Source organism: Babylonia areolata, chromosome 17, assembly GCF_041734735.1.
Source record: "Babylonia areolata isolate BAREFJ2019XMU chromosome 17, ASM4173473v1, whole genome shotgun sequence".
NCBI classification, from domain to species: domain Eukaryota; kingdom Metazoa; phylum Mollusca; class Gastropoda; order Neogastropoda; family Buccinidae; genus Babylonia; species Babylonia areolata.
In genome coordinates this window covers 25,452,550-25,473,872 of record NC_134892.1, presented here as the reverse complement: position 1 = coordinate 25,473,872, position 21,323 = coordinate 25,452,550, and the positions used below count along the sequence as shown (strand labels likewise).

Below are 21,323 nucleotides of genomic sequence, written 5' to 3'. Positions count from 1 at the left end.
CAAAATGTAAAGGTGACAGCCGCTTTAACAACAGGTCAAGGACACAAGGTGACAGCAACTTTAATCCACGACATAGAGACACAGAGAAAACAGACTGATACCAGAACTAGCGTCTGTGTTGCTGGGACTGCTCTGTGAGGTGGGCGCTGTACACAGGCAGACACACAAAACATTGGTGATGGAGTCAGAACATACAGTGTGTGTGTGTGTGTGTGTGTGTGTGTGTGTGTGTGTGTGTGTGCGCGCACACACTCGGTATATATATCAGCCATTCTGCTCGTTCAATAGTCAGATTACTGTCGCTCATTTCTTTGCGAAAGTTAAACACACCCTGGTCGACTCGTTCGATCAGCATTTAACTGTGAAATGTCTGACAAATCAGGATAGGACTTTATCAGTCCTCACTGACCATTAAAGTTAATGTCTGTGAAAAATATATTATTTGAATACTGGTGTGTAGCCTCCAGTGACATGTTTGAATCGTCATTGCTGTTTGGACTGAAGGCCACCTATCAGTGACAAAAATCAATATTGAATCAATTTGTTGTCTGAAGTCAGGTTAACCACCTATCAGTGACAAAAATCAATATTGAATCAATTTGTTGTCTGTAGTCATTTAACCACCTATCAGTGACAAAAATCAATATTGAATCAATTTGTTGTCTGTAGTCAGGTTAACAACCTATCAGTGACAAAAATCCATAATGAATCAATTTGTTGTCTGAAGTCAGGTGAACCACCTATCAGTGACAAAAATCAATAATAAATCAGTTTGTTGTCTGTAGTCAGGTTAACCACCTATCAGTGACAGATAGTAAATCAATTTGTTGTGTTTGTAGTTAGGCTAACCACCTATCAGTGAGATAATAAATCAATCTGTGTTTGTAGTCAGGATAACCACCTATCAGTGACAGATAATAAATCAGTTTGTTGTCTGTAGTCAGGATAACCACCTATCAGTGACAGATAATAAATCAGTTTGTTGTCTGTAGTCAGGATAACCACCTATCAGTGACAGATAATAAATCAGTTTGTTGTCTGTAGTCAGGATAACCACCTATCAGTGAGATAATAAATCAATCTGTGTTTGTAGTCAGGATAACCACCTATCAGTGACAGATAATAAATCAGTTTGTTGTCTGTAGTCAGGATAACCACCTATCAGTGACAGATAATAAATCAATCTGTGTTTGTAGTCAGGATAACCACCTATCAGTGACAGATAATAAATCAATTTGTTGTCTGCAGTAAGGATAATCACCTATCAGTGACAGATAATAAATCAGTTTGTGTTTGTAGTTAGGCTAACCACCTATCAGTAACTAATAAATCAGTTTGTTGTCTGTAGTCAGGATAACCACCTATCAGTGACAAATAATGGTTCAATTTGTTGTCTGTAGTAAGGATAATCACCTATCAGTGACAAACACTGACCCCCCCCAGCCCCCTCCCCCTCCCCACCCCCGGACTGACCTGAGGAGATGTCGACAGTGGCAGTGTTGGAGGGCATGGAGAAGGCCAGAACACCATAGGCCAGGACACGGACCTGGTACACACCAGGCTCCAGATCCTTCATCTCCAGTCTGGTAGGGGACGTGGCGGGTACCTGTTGAGTGTACCGTGTCCACCTGCAACATGAGGCACGGTACTTCACTGCACAACACAACACTGGTACTTCACTGCAGGGTACGGTACTTCACAGGGTACTACACTGCAGGGCACGGTTCACTACAGGGCACAGTACTTCACAGGGTACTACACTACAGGGCACGGTACTTCACAGGGTACTTCACTGCAGGGCACGGTTCACTGCAGGGCACGGTTCACTACAGGGCACGGTTCTTCACAGGGTACTACACTGCAGGGCACGGTTCACTACAGGGCACGGTACTTCACAGGGTACTTCACTGCAGGGCATGGTACTTCACAGGGTACTTCACTGCAGGGCACGGTTCACTGCAGGGCACGGTTCACTACAGGGCACGGTACTTCACAGGGTACTACACTACAGGGCACGGTACTTCACAGGGTACTTCACTGCAGGGCATGGTACTTCACAGGGCACGGTTCACTGCAGGGCACGGTACATCACAGGGTACTACACTGCAGGGCACGGTACTTCACAGGGTACTTCACTGCAGGGCATGGTACTTCACAGGGTACTTCACTGCAGGGCACGGTTCACTGCAGGGCACGGTTCACTGCAGGGCACGGTACATCACAGGGTACTACACTACAGGGCACGGTACTTCACAGGGTACTTCACTGCAGGGCATGGTACTTCACAGGGCACGGTTCACTGCAGGGCACGGTTCACTGCAGGGCACGGTACATCACAGGGCACGGTACACTGCAGGGCACGGTACTTCACAGGGCACGGTACACTGCAGGGCACGGTACTTCACGACGGGGTCTATTACTTCACTATTACTTCAGGGCCTGGTACTTTTTCACCACAGGGCACGGTACATCACTACAGGTCATGGTATTTCACTGCAGGACACGGTGTTTCACAGCAGGACACGGTACTTCACCACAGGGAGTGGTACTGTCACTACAAGGTATACTGCTTACCCATACAGTACCTACAGTCACACACACACACACACACACACACCTCACTGTAAATGCAAACTGTACAAGACGTCATGACTTCGTGTTGCACAATACAGTTCTGGACAGCACTGTCCTGTACTAGTCATACGACACAGCACTATCCTGTATTTGTCATACAACACTGTCCTGTACTAGTCATACGACACAGCACTGTCCTGTACTGGTCATACAACACAGCACTGTCCTGTACTTGTCATACAACACTGTCCTGTACTTGTCATACAACACAGCACTGTCCTGTACTGGTCATACAACACTGTCCTGTACTGGTCATACAACACTGTCCTGTACTGGTCATACAACACTGTCCTGTACTGGTCATACAACACTGTCCTGTACTTGTCATACAACACAGCACTGTCCTGTACTTGTCATACAACACTGTCCTGTACTGGTCATACAACACAACACTGTCCTGTACTGGTCATACAACACTGTCCTGTACTTGTCATACAACACAGCACTGTCCTGTACTTGTCATACAACACTGTCCTGTACTGGTCATACAACACTGTCCTGTACTGGTCATACAACACTGTCCTGTACTGGTCATACAGCACTGTCCTGTACTTGTCATACAGCACTGTCCTGTACTTGTCATACGACACAGCACTGTCCTGTACTTGTCATACGACACAGCACTGTCCTGTACTGGTCATACGACACAGCACTGTCCTGTACTTGTCATACAGCACTGTCCTGTACTTGTCATACAGCACTGTCCTGTACTTGTCATACAGCACTGTCCTGTACTTGTCATACAACACTGTCCTGTACTGGTCATACAACACTGTCCTGTACTTGTCATACAGCACAGCACTGTCCTGTACTAGTCATACAACAATGCACTGTCCTGTACTTGTCATACAGCACTGTCCTGTACTTGTCATACAACACTGTCCTGTACTTGTCATACAACACTGTCCTGTACTTGTCATACAACACAGCACTGTCCTGTACTTGTCATACAGCACTGTCCTGTACTAGTCATACAACACTGCACTGTCCTGTACTTGTCATACAGCACTGTCCTGTACTTGTCATACAGCACTGTCCTGTACTTGTCATACAACACTGTCCTGTACTTGTCATACAACACTGTCCTGTACTTGTCATACGACACAGCACTGTCCTGTACTAGTCATACAACACTGCACTGTCCTGTACTTGTCATACAGCACTGTCCTGTACTTGTCATACAACAATGCACTGTCCTGTACTTGTCATACAGCACTGTCCTGTACTTGTCATACAACACAGCACTGTCCTGTACTAGTCATACAACACTGCACTGTCCTGTACTTGTCATACACTGTCCTGTACTAGTCATACAACACTATCCTGTACTTGTCATACACTGTCCTGTACTAGTCATTCTGCACAGCACTGTCCTGTACTTGTCATACACTGTCCTGTACTAGTCATACAACACTATCCTGTACTTGTCATACACTGTCCTGTACTAGTCATACAACACTGTCCTGTACTAGTCATACAACACTATCCTGTACTTGTCATACACTGTCCTGTACTAGTCGTACAACACTGCACTGTCCTGTACTAGTCATACAACACTGTCCTGTACTAGTCATACAACACTATCCTGTACTTGTCATACACTGTCCTGTACTAGTCATACAACACTATCCTGTACTTGTCATGCACTGTCCTGTACTAGTCGTACAACACTGCACTGTCCTGTACTAGTCATACAACACTGTCCTGTACTTGTCATACAACACAGCACTGTCCTGTACTTGTCATACACTGTCCTGTACTAGTCATACAACACTATCCTGTACTTGTCATACACTGTCCTGTACTAGTCATACAACACTATCCTGTACTTGTCATACACTGTCCTGTACTAGTCGTACAACACTGCACTGTCCTGTACTAGTCATACAACACTGTCCTGTACTTGTCATACAACACTATCCTGTACTTGTCATACAACACTGTCCTGTACTTATACGACACGGCACTGTCCTGTACTTGTCATACAACACTGTCCTGTACTTATACGACACGGCACTGTCCTGTACTTGTCATACAACACAGCACTGTCCTGTACTTGTCATACAACACTGTCCTGTACTTATACGACACGGCACTGTCCTGTACTTGTCATACAACACAGCACTGTCCTGTACCTGTCATACAACACTGTCCCGTACTTGTCATACAACACTGCACTGTCCTGTACTTGTCATACAACACTGTCCTGTACTTGTCATACAACACAGCACTGTCCTGTACTTGTTATACAACACTGTCCTGTACTTGTCATACAACACTGTCCTGTCCTGTACTTGTCATACAACACTGTCCTGTACTTGTCATACAACACAGCACTGTCCTGTACTTGTCATACAACACTGTCCAGTACTTGTCATACAACACTGTCCTGTTCTTGTCATACAACACTGCACTGTCCTGTACTTGTCATACAACACTGTCCTGTACTTGTACAACACTGTCCTGTTCTTGTCATACAACACTGCACTGTCCTGTACTAGTCATACAACACTGTCCTGTACTTGTCGTACAACACTGTCCTGTACTTGTCGTACAACACTGCACTGTACTTGGCTATACAAAACTGTACTTGAGGGAGGGACAGACAGAGGGAGGGAGGGAGGGAGGGAGGGAGAGACAGACAGACGGACAGAGGGAGGGAGGGAGGGAGGGAGAGACAGACAGACGGACAGAGGGAGGGAGGGAGGGAGGGAGGGAGAGACAGACAGACGGACAGAGGGAGGGAGGGAGGGAGGGAGGGAGGGAGAGACAGACAGACGGACAGAGGGAGGGAGGGAGAGACAGACAGACAGACAGACGGACAGAGACAGACAGGAGCACAGACCTGGACGATCCAGCCAGACGGTAGTGGACCTCATACCAGAAGACAGGGACAGGGGGGGAGATGGAGGGATGCCACGTGACCACGATCACCTTGCCCTCGCCCGCTGTGGCCGTCACGTTCTGCGCTGGCGTCGGCTTGGGGCCTGGGTGACACAGTGACTCACACAATGACACAGTGTCAGGCATGGTAACCAGGCTTGGGGCCTGGGTGACACAGCGTGACACATGGTGACACAGTGACACATTGTCAGGCATGGTAACCAGGCTTGGGGCCTGGGTGACACAGTGACTCACACAATGACACATTGTCAGGCATGGTAACCAGGCTTGGGGCCTGGGTGACACAGTGACTCACACAATGACACATTGTCAGGCATGGTAACCAGGCTTGGGGCCTGGGTGACACAGTGACTCACACAATGACACATTGTCAGGCATGGTAACCAGGCTTGGGGCCTGGGTGACACATGGTGACACAGTGACACATTGTTAGGCATGGTAACCAGGCTTGGGGCCTGGAGTGACACATGGTGACACATTGTTAGGCATGGTAACCAGGCTTGGGGCCTGGGTGACACATGGTGACACATTGTTAGGCATAATAACCAGGCTTGGGGCCTGGGTGACACAGCGTGACACATGGTGACACATTGTTAGGACTGGTAACCAGGCTTGGGGCCTGGGTGACACATGGTGACACATTGTTAGGCATAATAACCAGGCTTGGGGCCTGGGTGACACAGCGTGACACAGTGACACATTGTTAGGCATGGTAACCAGGCTTGGGGCCTGGAGTGACACATGGTGACACATTGTTAGTACTGGTAACCAGGCTGGAGGCCTGGAGTGACACATGGTGACACATTGTTAGGACTGGTAACCAGGCTTGGGGCCTGGGTGACACATGGTGACACATTGTTAGGACTGGTAACCAGGCTGGAGGCCTGGGTGACACACAGTAGCATGTTGTGACACATTGTGTTTTTATGTACCCAGGTTTGTTGAACCTTCTGTGATCAGTCTGCACTGTGTTGAATCATTATGTGATCAGACTGCACTGCGTTGAATCATTATGTGATCAGATTGCACTGTGTTGAATCATTATGTGATCAGACTGCACTGCGTTGAATCATTATGTGATTAGACTGCACTGTGTTGAATCATTATGTGATCAGACTGCACTGCGTTGAATCATTATGTGATCAGACTGCACTGTGTTGAATCATTATGTGATCGGATTGCACTGCGTTGAATCATTATGTGATCAGACTGCACTGCGTTGAATCATTATGTGATCAGACTGCACTGCGTTGAATCATTATGTGATCAGATTGCACTGTGTTGAATCATTATGTGATCGGATTGCACTGTGTTGAATCATTATGTGATCAGACTGCACTGCGTTGAATCATTATGTGATCAGACTGCACTGCGTTGAATCATTATGTGATCAGATTGCACTGTGTTGAATCATTATGTGATCAGATTGCACTGTGTTGAATCATTATGTGATCAGATTGCACTGTGTTGAATCATTATGTGATCAGACTGCACTGCGTTGAATCATTATGTGATCAGACTGCACTGTGTTGAATCATTATGTGATCAGATTGCACTGTGTTGAATCATTATGTGATCAGACTGCACTGTGTTGAATCATTATGTGATCAGACTGCACTGTGTTGAATCATTATGTGATCAGATTGCACTGCGTTGAATCATTATGTGATCAGATTGCACTGTGTTGAATCATTATGTGATCAGATTGCACTGTGTTGAATCCGCTGTGATCACGTTAAATCGGGTTTATTTTACATAACCAGATTGCATTGTTTTGATTCTCCTACATTTCTGAAGGAGTTGATTTGACCATGGAAACCAGAATCATCACACAGACAAGAGTTTTACGGGTTATTCTGCTGGCAAGAGAAACGGGAGAGATGCTGGCAGGCAGGCAGGCAGGCAGAGAACAGTCAGCCTAAGACTGTTGGGGACGAAAGAGAACCCGACAGACAGACAGAACAACCAACAGATAGACAGACAGAACGACAACAGACAGACAGAACGACCAACAGACAGACAGAACGACCAACAGATAGACAGACAGAACGATCAACAGATAGACAGACAGAACGATCAACAGATAGACAGAACGACCAACAGACAGACAGAACGACAACAGACAGACAGAACGACCAACAAAGGGGGGTGGCTCACCCAGTGACTTGAGGACCTGAGGGAAGTAGGTGACCCCTGAAGCATCCGTGGGTAGCGCCGTCACCAGGTCTGGGCGGTACCCTGTTAACACCACCCGACATACAGACATCCACCCTTTACCCTGTCAACACCATCCCGTATAGCAGGTACCCTGTTAACACCACCCGACATACAGACATCCACCTTTATCCTATTAACACCACCCGACACAGACATCCACCCTTTATCCTGTCAACACCACCCGACATACAGACATCCACCCTTTATCCTATTAACACCACCCGACACAGACATCCACCCTTTATCCTGTCAACACCACCCGACATACAGCCACCCCCCCCCCTTTATCCTGTCAACACCATCCCGTATTGAAAATACCCTGTTAACACCACCCGACATACAGACATCCACCCTTTATCCTGTTAACACCACCCGACACAGACATCCACCCTTTATCCTGTCAACACCACCCGACATACAGCCACCCCCCCCCCTTTATCCTGTCAACACCATCCCGTATTGAAAATACCCTGTTAACACCACCCGACATACAGACATCCACCCTTTATCCTGTTAACACCACCCGACACAGACATCCACCCTTTATCCTGTCAACACCACCCGACATACAGACAGCCACCCCTTTATCCTGTCAACACCATCCCGTATTGAAAGTACCCTGTTAACACCACCCGACATGCAGACATCCACCCTTTACCCTGTTAACACCACCCGACATACAGACAGCCACCCTGTCAACACCACCCGACATACAGACATCTACCCCTTTACCCTGTCAACACCACCCAACATACAGACATCTACCCTTTTACCCTGTCAACACCACCCGACATCCACCCCTTTACCCTGTCAACACCACCCGACATACAGACATCTACCCCTTTACCCTGTCAACACCACCCGACATACAGACATCTACCCCTTTACCCTGTCAACACCACCCTACATACAGACATCCACCCCTTTACCTGTCAACACCACCCCATACAGATATCCACCCCTTTAACCTGTCAACACCCCATACAACCCGGAGAAGACACCCACCCCTCATCACGTGTCACTGACGACACGTCACTAAACAAACCACCCGCTACATTGTGTGCATGGTTTGCAGACACTGTATCTGTCCACATTCCGCCTTGCCCTGACCAGCGACATACACTGACCTAACCCTCACGCATTTCCCGACAAACACATCCACAACAAAGAAAAGAAAATCATCATCTGTACAGTCCTTCATGTGACATGTTTTCACCGCGCAATGCTGTTTCTCTTAATGTCATGACTTGACGATGTCATGACACTTGACGATGTCATGACACTTGACGATGTCATGACACTTGACGATGACTACCCGGGACACCAGACCAGCGCTGTTTTGACCCAGGTTAATGTTCCATACCTTAATTATCCATACCTCAATGATCTACACAATAATGACACCTAACTGATATGCCAGAGACCCTTAGTGACGTCACGTATTGCACGGATGACGTGCAATCCACAGCACAGCACCACATCGCTCCAGTCACGGGCCACCCACACAGTGCACGAGACTGGCAGTGCAAAGTCACATGGCACACCTTGCACAACGTGTGCAAAGTCACATAGCACACAGCACAACGTGTGCAGAGTCACATGGCACGCTGTACAACGTGTTCAAAGTCACATGGCACACCGCACAACGTGTGCAAACTCACATGGCACACTGCACGCCTTGCACAACACGTGCAGTCACACTATGGCGGAACAAGCGGACGTCACACCACACATTGACAGACCGCAGTGCAGCGAGCTTGGCCAGTGGATTGTACACAGTGCTGCTGGCATCACAACGCTCTGTGTGTGTGCGCGCGCGCACACACACACACACACACACACACACACAAAATAAACCACACGCGCGCGCGCGCAAAAAAACGTAGCTGCTTTTGCCACTATTGTACTTTGACTTATATCGATTGACCTTGGTCACATACACCCAGAACACTCAGAAAATACAATCAAACCTAAAACACCGATTCCACAGAAGGGAGCACAGACAATGACCAGAGTTACAGTGTTACACAAAGTTACAGGGTGTTACAGTGTTGCTCTACACACATACAGCTACCGTCAGGAAGAAGGCTGAAAGAAAAGGGAGGTAACACGGGGAGTCATGCCTCAATCTGGAAACAAGGCTGGGTGACCAAGGCTATTGGATGCATCTAGCACAACACACACACACACACAGAGTAACTTAAACCACACACAGCATATATATATATATATATACATGGGAATCAAAAGATTACACCAAATGTCATCAACCAAAACGAATCGGGTGACGCACAGAACAAGGAAAACAAGCTGTCGGATCTAACTGAAAGAAAACCAAAGACGCAAACTTTTCTGCATGCCCATGATGCAGTAACAGAGGGTTAAGGTCAGGTCAAAGGACAGGGCAAGAGGTCAAGGTCGCTAGCGCTGCGCAGAGCAACTGAGGAAAAGGGTGAATGATGATACCACGACAACAGAACAGTATTATGCCAAGAAGAACGCAGACTACAGCCAAACTGGAATGAACACTAGGTCAGCTGGTCGTCTGCACACAAGGTGACGTGTATGTGCGGACTGAGGTTAACACCCCCTCTCCACCCTCCTTTACCATTCTTATTCCAGCAGATTTGAGCGCAAGACTACAGACAGAATATTGGAAACATTTTCTCTTCCTAAAATATCGACCCTGTCGCTGACATCTCCCTCCGTGGTTTTCCGCCCGCACGGTGACGACGACAAGACTGAAACATTAGAACCAACTTGGATTTTTTTTGGGGGGGTGGGGGTGGGGGTGGGGATGGGGATGGAGGGGAATGTGATCTTTGTGTGGTGATTAAGGTTGTGGATGCGAGGACTGTCTTGAAGATTATATTTTTCTTCCCGAACTTAAGTTCATCTGTATGGAAGTGTTTTTTTTTTTTGTTAGTTTCTTTTTGTTTTGTTTTTTTTACTCTCCAAAACTATTTTTTAGAACCATTTAGCTACAGCATTTACCAACTGTGGTATATATACAGACCGCATCATTCCTGCTTCCAGTTTGCAAACTGTGGTATATACAGACCCCAACATTCCTGCTTCCAGTTTACAAACTGTGGTATATACAGACCCCAACATTCCTGCTTCCAGTTTACCACCTGTGGTATATACCGACCCCAACATTCCTGCTTCCAGTTTACCAACTGTGGTATATACCGACCCCAACATTCCTGCTTCCAGTTTACCAACTGTGGTATATACCGACCCCAACATTCCTGCTTCCAGTTTACCAACTGTGGTATATACAGACCCCAACATTCCTGCTTCCAGTTTACCAACTGTGGTATATACCGACCCCAACATTCCTGCTTCCAGTTTACAAACTGTGGTATATACCGACCCCAACATTCCTGCTTCCAGTTTACCAACTGTGGTATATACCGACCCCAACATTCCTGCTTCCAGTTTACCAACTGTGGTATATACCGACCCCAACATTCCTGCTTCCAGTTTACAAACTGTGGTATATACAGACCCCAACATTCCTGCTTCCAGTTTACAAACTGTGGTATATACCGACCCCAACATTCCTGCTTCCAGTTTACAAACTGTGGTATATACAGACCCCAACATTCCTGCTTCCAGTTTACAAACTGTGGTATATACCGACCCCAACATTCCTGCTTCCAGTTTACAAACTGTGGTGTATACAGACCCCAACATTCCTGCTTCCAGTTTACAAACTGTGGTATATACCGACCCCAACATTCCTGCTTCCAGTTTACAAACTGTGGTATATACAGACCCCAACATTCCTGCTTCCAGTTTACAAACTGTGGTATATACAGACCCCAACATTCCTGCTTCCAGTTTACAAACTGTGGTATATACAGACCCCAACATTCCTGCTTCCAGTTTACAAACTGTGGTATATACCGACCCCAACATTCCTGCTTCCAGTTTACCACCTGTGGTATATACCGACCCCAACATTCCTGCTTCCAGTTTACCACCTGTGGTATATACCGACCCCAACATTCCTGCTTCCAGTTTACCAACTGTGGTATATACCGACCCCAACATTCCTGCTTCCAGTTTACCAACTGTGGTATATACAGACCCCAACATTCCTGCTTCCAGTTTACCAACTGTGGTATATACCGACCTCAACATTCCTGCTTCCAGTTTACAAACTGTGGTATATACCGACCCCAACATTCCTGCTTCCAGTTTACCAACTGTGGTATATACCGACCCCAACATTCCTGCTTCCAGTTTACCAACTGTGGTATATACCGACCCCAACATTCCTGCTTCCAGTTTACAAACTGTGGTATATACAGACCCCAACATTCCTGCTTCCAGTTTACAAACTGTGGTATATACCGACCCCAACATTCCTGCTTCCAGTTTACAAACTGTGGTATATACCGACCCCAACATTCCTGCTTCCAGTTTACAAACTGTGGTATATACCGACCCCAACATTCCTGCTTCCAGTTTACAAACTGTGGTATATACAGACCCCAACATTCCTGCTTCCAGTTTACAAACTGTGGTATATACCGACCCCAACATTCCTGCTTCCAGTTTACAAACTGTGGTGTATACAGACCCCAACATTCCTGCTTCCAGTTTACCAACTGTGGTATATACCGACCCCAACATTCCTGCTTCCAGTTTACAAACTGTGGTATATACAGACCCCAACATTCCTGCTTCCAGTTTACAAACTGTGGTATATACAGACCCCAACATTCCTGCTTCCAGTTTACAAACTGTGGTATATACCGACCCCAACATTCCTGCTTCCAGTTTACAAACTGTGGTATATACAGACCCCAACATTCCTGCTTCCAGTTTACAAACTGTGGTATATACCGACCCCAACATTCCTGCTTCCAGTTTACAAACTGTGGTATATACCGACCCCAACATTCCTGCTTCCAGTTTACAAACTGTGGTATATACCGACCCCAACATTCCTGCTTCCAGTTTACAAACTGTGGTATATACAGACCCCAACATTCCTGCTTCCAGTTTACAAACTGTGGTATATACCGACCCCAACATTCCTGCTTCCAGTTTACAAACTGTGGTATATACCGACCCCAACATTCCTGCTTCCAGTTTACAAACTGTGGTATATACAGACCCCAACATTCCTGCTTCCAGTTTACAAACTGTGGTATATACAGACCCCAACATTCCTGCTTCCAGTTTACAAACTGTGGTATATACAGACCCCAACATTCCTGCTTCCAGTTGACCCAACTGAACCACGGAACCAAAGGTGAACTGCAGACAGGAAGAACCGAAGGAAGAAAGGAAAGGGGGACAGAGAAAACCAAACCTGACGGAAACGGAAACCAGAGATGACAGAAAGGTGGGGGGAGGGGGGGAGGGGCAGGGTGTATATATGGAGGGAGGGAGGGAGGGAGGAACGTCGTGTACCCCAGCTTCTAACGGTAGTCGGGGCTGGCCTCGACTTGGGCTCTCGGTCTGGAAAAGAACAACGTCACACACCTCAGAAAAAACGCCAACATGACGTCACAGACACCCAACACGTCATCTACCTACCGGACACAGTGACGTCACTACCACGTCATGGCCCATTTTCTCCAGGAAAGGCAACAATTTTACCATAATCATCTTGTTGCACATCAGTAATGGATCATCGGTTTGGTTTTTGTTTGTTTGTTTGTTTGTTTTTTGTTGTTGTTGTTGCTAGTGATAGTTGCTGCATCACACTTTACATTCTGCTGCGAGAGAGATACATTGTGCCACACATCTTTGTTGCTGGACATAATCATATCTCGTCTCTTCTTTTATGGAATAATCGCATAACTATCGTACAGCAAATAGACAATCCCCGCCCGCCATTCCTCGCCGAGTGTCATCACCAGCACTGCCTGGAACAACACAACGTTTGGACAATGCAGTGTTCTGGAAACAGGAACAACAAGTCCAAGAGCATGACAACTTGGAACAACTAATGACTAACTAAATTGCTGTGAGGTAAAGTCAGGGATGAGCACAGCGCTCAGTGAAGAATAATGAGCCAATTAATGGACACACGTGAAGCAACGTTTCAATCTCCCTGATAATCATGGACATCACCTCAGGCGAGGGGGGTGGGAGTGGGGGGTTTGGGGGGGGGGAGATAGCGCCGGAGCAAGCGAGACGAAACAGGGTGAAAGAACGTCAGAGAGAGAGAGAGAGAGAGAGGGGGGGGGGGGAGGGTGATGGATGGTGGGGACCAAGGACCAACACTGACCTAACGCTGACCTGTGAGCGGAGACAATGTGGTCTAACATAGCTGTCAAACAAAAACTGTTTTGTGAAATAACACGGAGGCTTGCCCGGACCGCTTTGCCCCACTGACTGGGCCGATACTTTCATTATAAATAATAATAATAGTAATGATAATATTATTAATTAATAATTATTATTATTACTAACATTATTATTATTATCATTATTTTACTGTCAATACTGTAAGTCAGAGGGCAGCCTTGGAAGAAGTCCTTCACAACATGGACAGCTCTCTCACCATGGCATCCTGGCCCTACACCTTCACTGACCTTACCTGCCGCCGCGCGCGCTCTCACGTGCACAAACGTGCGCTCACGCACACACACACACACGCACACACACACGCACACACATGCACACACACACACACACACAGAGTTCTTGCACTGCCGCGCTGTCTAACCCTAGGTGCACGCAGAGACAGCAGAGCGCTGGAGAATCACTTTCTCACCCTGCACTGAGTGCACGTCATGACCAGTCCTGATGTCATGACCACTGTGTGACGTCACGATCAGTATGACGTCGAGAAACACATCCCTGCATTGCACCCAGCACGTCATGATCACTATGTGACGTCATGATCACTGTGTGACGTTGAAAGGAAGCGGGGTGGCAGGGGTGGGGAGAGAGAGGTGTAAGGGAGGGTTGGATGTTAGTCAACACTCCTGTGTGACCAAAACAAAGGACAAAGGAGGGAGGACAAAGGAGCCACACACGAAACGGAACATAACCACGGTGTTAGTAAACACGTACAGGAAAAATGCAGTTAGCTTTTCCTCACCCCACCACGCACTTGCACACACACAAGCGAATGCGCGCGCACCTCGGCCATTTTTGCCAGTTAACTCTTCACTAACCGACGATGTGAAACTATCCATTACTGTGAAAAACACGCACTGCATGAAAGGTGTGAAACTATCCATTACTGTGAAAAACACACTGCACGAAAGGTGTGAAACTATCCATTACTGTGAAAAACACGCACTGCACGAAAGGTGTGAAACTATCCATTACTGTGAAAAACACGCACTGCACGAAAGGTGACTGACACTGTGTGTTTCAAGAGTTCCTTGTCGCACTGTCAGAACACTGAAGGAAATGACGGTGCCCAAACCAGTCCACTGATGGAAACCACCCTGTGACCAAACGTCGCTCAAGGGCAGCACCCTGTGACCAAATGTCCCTCAAGGGCAGCACCCTGTGACCAAACGTCGCTCAAGGGCGGCACCCTGTGACCAAATGTTCCTCAAGGGCAGCACCCTGTGACCAAACGTCGCTCAAGGGCAGCACCCTGTGACCAAATGTCCCTCAAGGGCAGCACCCTGTGACCAAACGTCGCTCAAGGGCAGCACCCTGTGACCACCCTGTGACCAAACGTCGCTCAAGGGCGCCACCCTGTGACCAAATGTTCCTCAAGGGCAGCACCCTGTGACCAAATGTCCCTCAAGGGCAGCACCCTGTGACCACCCTGTGACCAAACGTCGCTCAAGGGCGGCACCCTGTGACCAAATGTTCCTTAAGGGCAGCACCCTGTGACCAAATGTCCCTCAAGGGCGGCACCCTGTGACCAAATGTCCCTCAAGGGCAGCACCCTGTGACCAAATGTTCCTCAAGGACAGCACCCTGTGACCACCCTGTGACCAAATGTCCCTCAAGGGCAGCACCCTCTGACCAAATGTCCCTCAAGGGCAGCACCCTGTGACCACCCTGTGACCAAATGTCCTTCAAGGGCAGCACCCTGTGACCACCCTGTGACCAAATGTCCCTCAAGGGCAGCACCCTGTGACCAAATGTCCCTCAAGGGCAGCACCCTGTGACCACCCTGTGACCAAATGTCCTTCAAGGGCAGCACCCTGTGACCACCCTGTGACCAAATGTCCCTCAAGGACAGCACCCTGTGACCAAATGTCCCTCAAGGGCAGCACCCTGTGACCAAATGTCCCTCAAGGACAGCACCCTGTGACCAAATGTCCCTCAAGGGCAGCACCCTGTGACCAAATGTCCCTCAAGGGCAGCACCCTGTGACCAAATGTTCCTCAAGGACAGCACCCTGTGACCAAATGTCCCTCAAGGGCAGCACCCTGTGACCAAATGTCCCTCAAGGACAGCACCCTGTGACCAAATGTCCCTCAAGGGCGGCACCCCGGCCTTAACCCACAGACAGGAAACTGACTGACTTGTACACTCTGTTTACTTCCTGTCAGGTTCCACTGACACAAGTGGGGAGGGGGGGTGGTGGTGGCGGAGGTGTGGGGGAAGGACGTACAGATCAAGGCAGTCGTTGGTGAGTGCTCGCTTTTCTCTCCCCTTAGAAGCTGGCACAACTGATCAGACCACACGATCCAATTATCTGCCCCTGGTTTGGATTCACTGTCAACAGATCTGATCAGACCACACAACCCAGTTACCTGCCCCTGGTTCTGTCTTCACTGACCACATGACTGGTCAACATAACTGACCACACGACTGGTCAACAGAACTGACCACAGGACCCAGTTACCTGCCTCTGGTTCTGTCTTCACTGACCACATGACTGGTCAACAGAACTGACCACACGACTGGTCAACAGAACTGACCACAGGACCCAGTTACCTGCCTCTGGTTCTGTCTTCACTGACCACATGACTGGTCAACAGAACTGACCACACGACTGGTCAACAGAACTGACCACAGGACCCAGTTACCTGCCCGTGGTTCTGTCTTCACTGACCACACGACTCAACAGAACTGACCACACGACTGGTCAACAGAACTGACCACAGGACCCAGTTACCCGCCCCTGGTTTACTGACCATACCCCCCCCCCCACCAGTCTGCACCATATTTACCTCGCTCTACCACCCCCTCCCCCAACCCTCCGGACACAGCCGTTATGTCAACTGCATTGTCCGGGTACCCCCAGGACAAGGACACAGAGGTGGAGGTAAGGGGGCTGGGGGTGGGCAGGGATTGACAGGCAGAGAGAGAGAGAGAGAGGCGGGGAGGGGGGGGGGCAGACTTAAACGAGGACTAACAGGTCACTATGTATAAAAGAAAAGAACTGTTTTCCCAGAAAACCATTAATCGTCCAATTAGCATCAGAGTCAACTCAGCGGAGACTGGAATGAGAAGAGGAACCTGTTCACCTAATTAATCAAAAGTTCACATGGATTGTTCATTCAGCATGATAATTACACTGATCAAAAAACGTGTATATACTCAAATTCAAAGTACAGAAACGATTCAAACACTTTACATGCCCATGCTGACGAACAGTCAATTATAACAATAAAATATAACAGCAATGAAATCCTGCCATAGTGAACGATAATCAAAACAGCAATAAAATCGCAAGTGTGAACAATAACCAAAACAAGGATCAAACAGTCATACTGAACGATAGTCATCATAATAAAACCCTGCATAATAAAACCCTGTGTTGTTAGAACGATGACAACGAGTAAATCATTTCATTTCAATGCACACTCTACCAATCTCTACCAGACACAGGCTGAAGAAGTGATCTAAGTTCTGTGAACATCCACACACACCTGGCCTTCTTTGTTAGCACGTGCTACCTGCATCACGCTGCACATCACAGCACCACATGACTGCACGCATGACATGACGACGTCACCACACAACACGGTGCACTCTAGCAGCAGGCAGACAGACTACAGGACACATCACCAGTGCACAGCAGGCTCTGTTCTGCTTCCTCACTCTCTCCCTTCTGTGACCTTGCTTCGTCACTCTCTCCCTTCTGTGACCTTGCTTCGTCCTTCCTGTGACCTTGCTTCGTCACTCTTACAAGACTATCATGTCCCCATTAACTATCATATCCCCGTTAACTGTGGCAACAAGACTATCATGTCCCCATTAACTATCGTGTCCCCATTAACTATCATGTTCCCGTTAACTGTGGCAACAAGAATATCATGTCCCCGTTAACTGCCATACAAGAATATCATGTCCCCGTTAACTGTGGCAACAAGACTATCATGTCCCCGTTAACTGCCAACAAGACTATCATGTCCCCGTTAACTGTGGCAACAAGACTATCATGTCCCCGTTAACTGCCAACAAGACTATCATGTCCCCATTAACTGCCAACAAGACTATCATGTCCCCGTTAACTGTGGCAACAAGAATATCATGACCCCGTTAACTGCCATACAAGAATATCATGTCCCCGTTAACTGCGGCAACAAGACTATCATGTCCCTGTTAACTGCAGCAACAAGACTATCATGTCCCCGTTAACTGCCAACAAGACTATCATGTCCCCGTTAACTGACCCCCCCCCCCCCCCTTTCCAGTGACGTGAGGAGTGAACCCCCCTCGCCACCCTCCTTTCCAGTGACGTGAGGAGTGAACCCCCCCCCCCCCCTCGCCCCCCTCCTTTCCAGTGACGTGAGGAGTGAACCCCCCTCACCCCTCCCCCCCCTTTCCAGTGATGGGAAGTGGTGAAGAAGCAGCCATGCCGAGTTACCCCCCTTACCCAGGGTGCGAGCCGTGACGACGTTGCTGAAGGAGCCGTTGCCCAGGTCGTTACGGGACAGCACCATGAACTGGTAGTCCGTGCTGGGCAGCAGGCTGTACACCGTGAACGTCGTGCTCTGGTCACGTGGGATGGTCAGCTGACCCCACTGACCCTCCTTCTGCCGGAACCTGCCACACAACGTCATCAACATGACGTCACACACACCGTCATCAACATGACGTCATACACACACCGTCATCAGCATGATGTCACACACATCGTCAGCTTGACGTCACACACACCGTCATCAGCTTGACGTCACACACAGTCAGTCAGCATGACGTCATCTGAAAGTGGTCAAGGAATTTGGCGGTTTTTGTTGTTTTTTGAGAAAGCATGCTCACTTCACCAATTTTTCAGTTATTAGGTTGTACTTTGACCCGTCAGTGTCTTTAACACAGTTCAGTTATTAGTTACTTTTCAAGTTCATTTTGTTCCTTTGTATGTGCAACTGTCTCTTAAGGGGAAAGAAATCTGGAATCTGCAAGATGACAGTGACTGATTCCAGTTCACAGAACAGTGACATGCATTTTCACCTGTACTGTGCTGTCTGTGTATAATAATAATAATAATAATAATAATAACAACAAGAGAGGCAAGGCCTTCAAGACTCACTTGTAATACACTTAAAAAAATCCAAGCTTTTTATGCATTGAGTATAATTTCAAAATGTAATGTTTAAGATGAGAAAGATCAGTTTAAAGCAAATTAAGTCCCCTAGCATTAATTACAGAGAACTTTCCCTTTTTTACTATCTGCACCAAAACGTTTGCAAAATAAAATAAAACTTCCGTGCTTAGCAAAAGAAGTTCCTGTTTGAACAAAAAATGATAATAATGACTGCTCTTGTTGTTGGGTCAGAATATCAGATCAAAGTGCCAAGTTTAGAGAATACCAAAAATATAAATATAACAGTAAATGCAGTTTGCATATAATTAGGCTTCATTTTTTATTTTTTTGTGCCTATCCCAGAGGTGCAATATTGTTTTAAACAAGATGACTGGAAAGAACTGAATTTTTCCTATTTTTATGCCTAATTTGGTGTCAACTGACAAAGTATTTGCAGAGAAAATGTCAATGTTAAAGTTTATCACGGACACACAGACACACACACACACACACAGACAACCGAACACCTGGTTAAAACATAGACTCACTTTGTTTACACAAGTGAGTCAAAAATGGATACTTGAGCGCTTTCCTCTCTGAAAGGGAACTCAAAGCGCTTTACAATAAACATAAAACACACACACAAGCGAGCGCGCGCGCAATAACTTGCACAAAAACAACACCACCAACAACGACAACAACAACAACAACAAAATACTATCTATATAATCACTTGTATAGATTTCTTTACCAACCACAACGATTTTTTTTTTCGTGCTTTTCATCATTATTATCATTGGTTTCTTTTTCTCTTCCTTTTCTTTTTAACAGAAATCACTTTGAACTTATTATTGTTGTGGTTGGTTTGGTGGCAGTGCGCACGCGCGCGCGTGTGTGTGTGTGTGTGCACTGACCACAGCATGTAGAACTGGGGCTGACCACCATCATAGGCCGGAGCCCAGCTGACTGTGTGTGTGTCTGTGTGTGTGTGTGTGTGTGTGTGTGTGCGCACTGAGCACAGCATGTAGAACTGGGGCTGACCACCATCATAGGCCGGAGCCCAGCTGACTGTGTGTGTGTGTGTGTGTGTGTGTGTGCACTGACCACAGCATGTAGAACTGGGGCTGACCACCATCATAGGCCGGAGCCCAGCTGACTGTGTGTGTGTGTGTGTGTGTGTGTGTGTGTGTGTGTGTGTGTGCACTGACCACAGCATGTAGAACTGGGGCTGACCACCATCATAGGCCGGAGCCCAGCTGACTGTGTGTGTGTGTGTGTGTGTGTGTGTGTGTGTGTGTGTGTGTGTGTGTGTGTGTGTGCACTGACCACAGCATGTAGAACTGGGGCTGACCACCATCATAGGCCGGAGCCCAGCTGACCTCTGCAGAGAACAGACCTGGAACCACTGTCACGTTGTACGGCGCGTGGGGCGTCGTGTCTGCACATCACACATCAACACAACTGTTGTACTGTACAGAACACATCACACATCAACACAACTGTTGTACTGTACAGAACACATCACACATCAACACAACTGTTGTACTGTACAGAACACATCACACATCAACACAACTGTTGTACTGTACAGAACACATCACACATCAACACAACTGTTGTACTGTACTGCACATCACACATCAACTGTTGTACTGTACTGCACATCACACATCAACACAACTGATGTACTGTACAGAACACAGAACACATCACACATCAACTGTTGTACTGCACACAACACATCACTCATCAACTGTTGTAATGCACATCACACATCAACTGTTGTACTGCACACAACACATCACACATCAACTGTTGAGCTGCACAGAACACATCACACATCAACTGTTGAGCTGCTCAGAACACATCACACATCAACTGTTGTACTGCACATCACACATCAACTGTTGAACTGCACACAACACATCACACATCAACTGTTGAGCTGCACAGAACACACAACACATCAACTGTTGTACTGCACATCACACATCAACTGTTGAACTGCACATCACACATCAACTGTTGAACTGCACACAACACATCACACATCAACTGTTGAACTGCACACAACACATCACACATCAACTGTTGTACTGCACACAACACATCACACATCAACTGTTGAGCTGCACAGAACACAACT

General features: G+C 47.3%; 1 protein-coding gene across 3 annotated transcripts in view; it reads right to left on the bottom strand.

Moving 5' to 3' along the window:
- LOC143291778 (protein turtle homolog A-like) overlaps positions 1-21,323 on the bottom strand; it is an 841,736-nt gene that overhangs the window by 26,945 nt on the left and 793,468 nt on the right. For all 3 annotated transcript variants that reach the window (XM_076601928.1, XM_076601929.1, XM_076601930.1), the window contains 5 exons: positions 20,504-20,615; positions 18,527-18,696; positions 7,696-7,776; positions 5,480-5,621; positions 1,474-1,628 (listed from right to left, as the gene is read on the bottom strand). In XM_076601928.1, the coding sequence (XP_076458043.1) occupies positions 1,474-1,628; positions 5,480-5,621; positions 7,696-7,776; positions 18,527-18,696; positions 20,504-20,615 (660 nt within the window). The remainder of the gene's footprint in view (positions 1-1,473; positions 1,629-5,479; positions 5,622-7,695; positions 7,777-18,526; positions 18,697-20,503; positions 20,616-21,323) is intronic.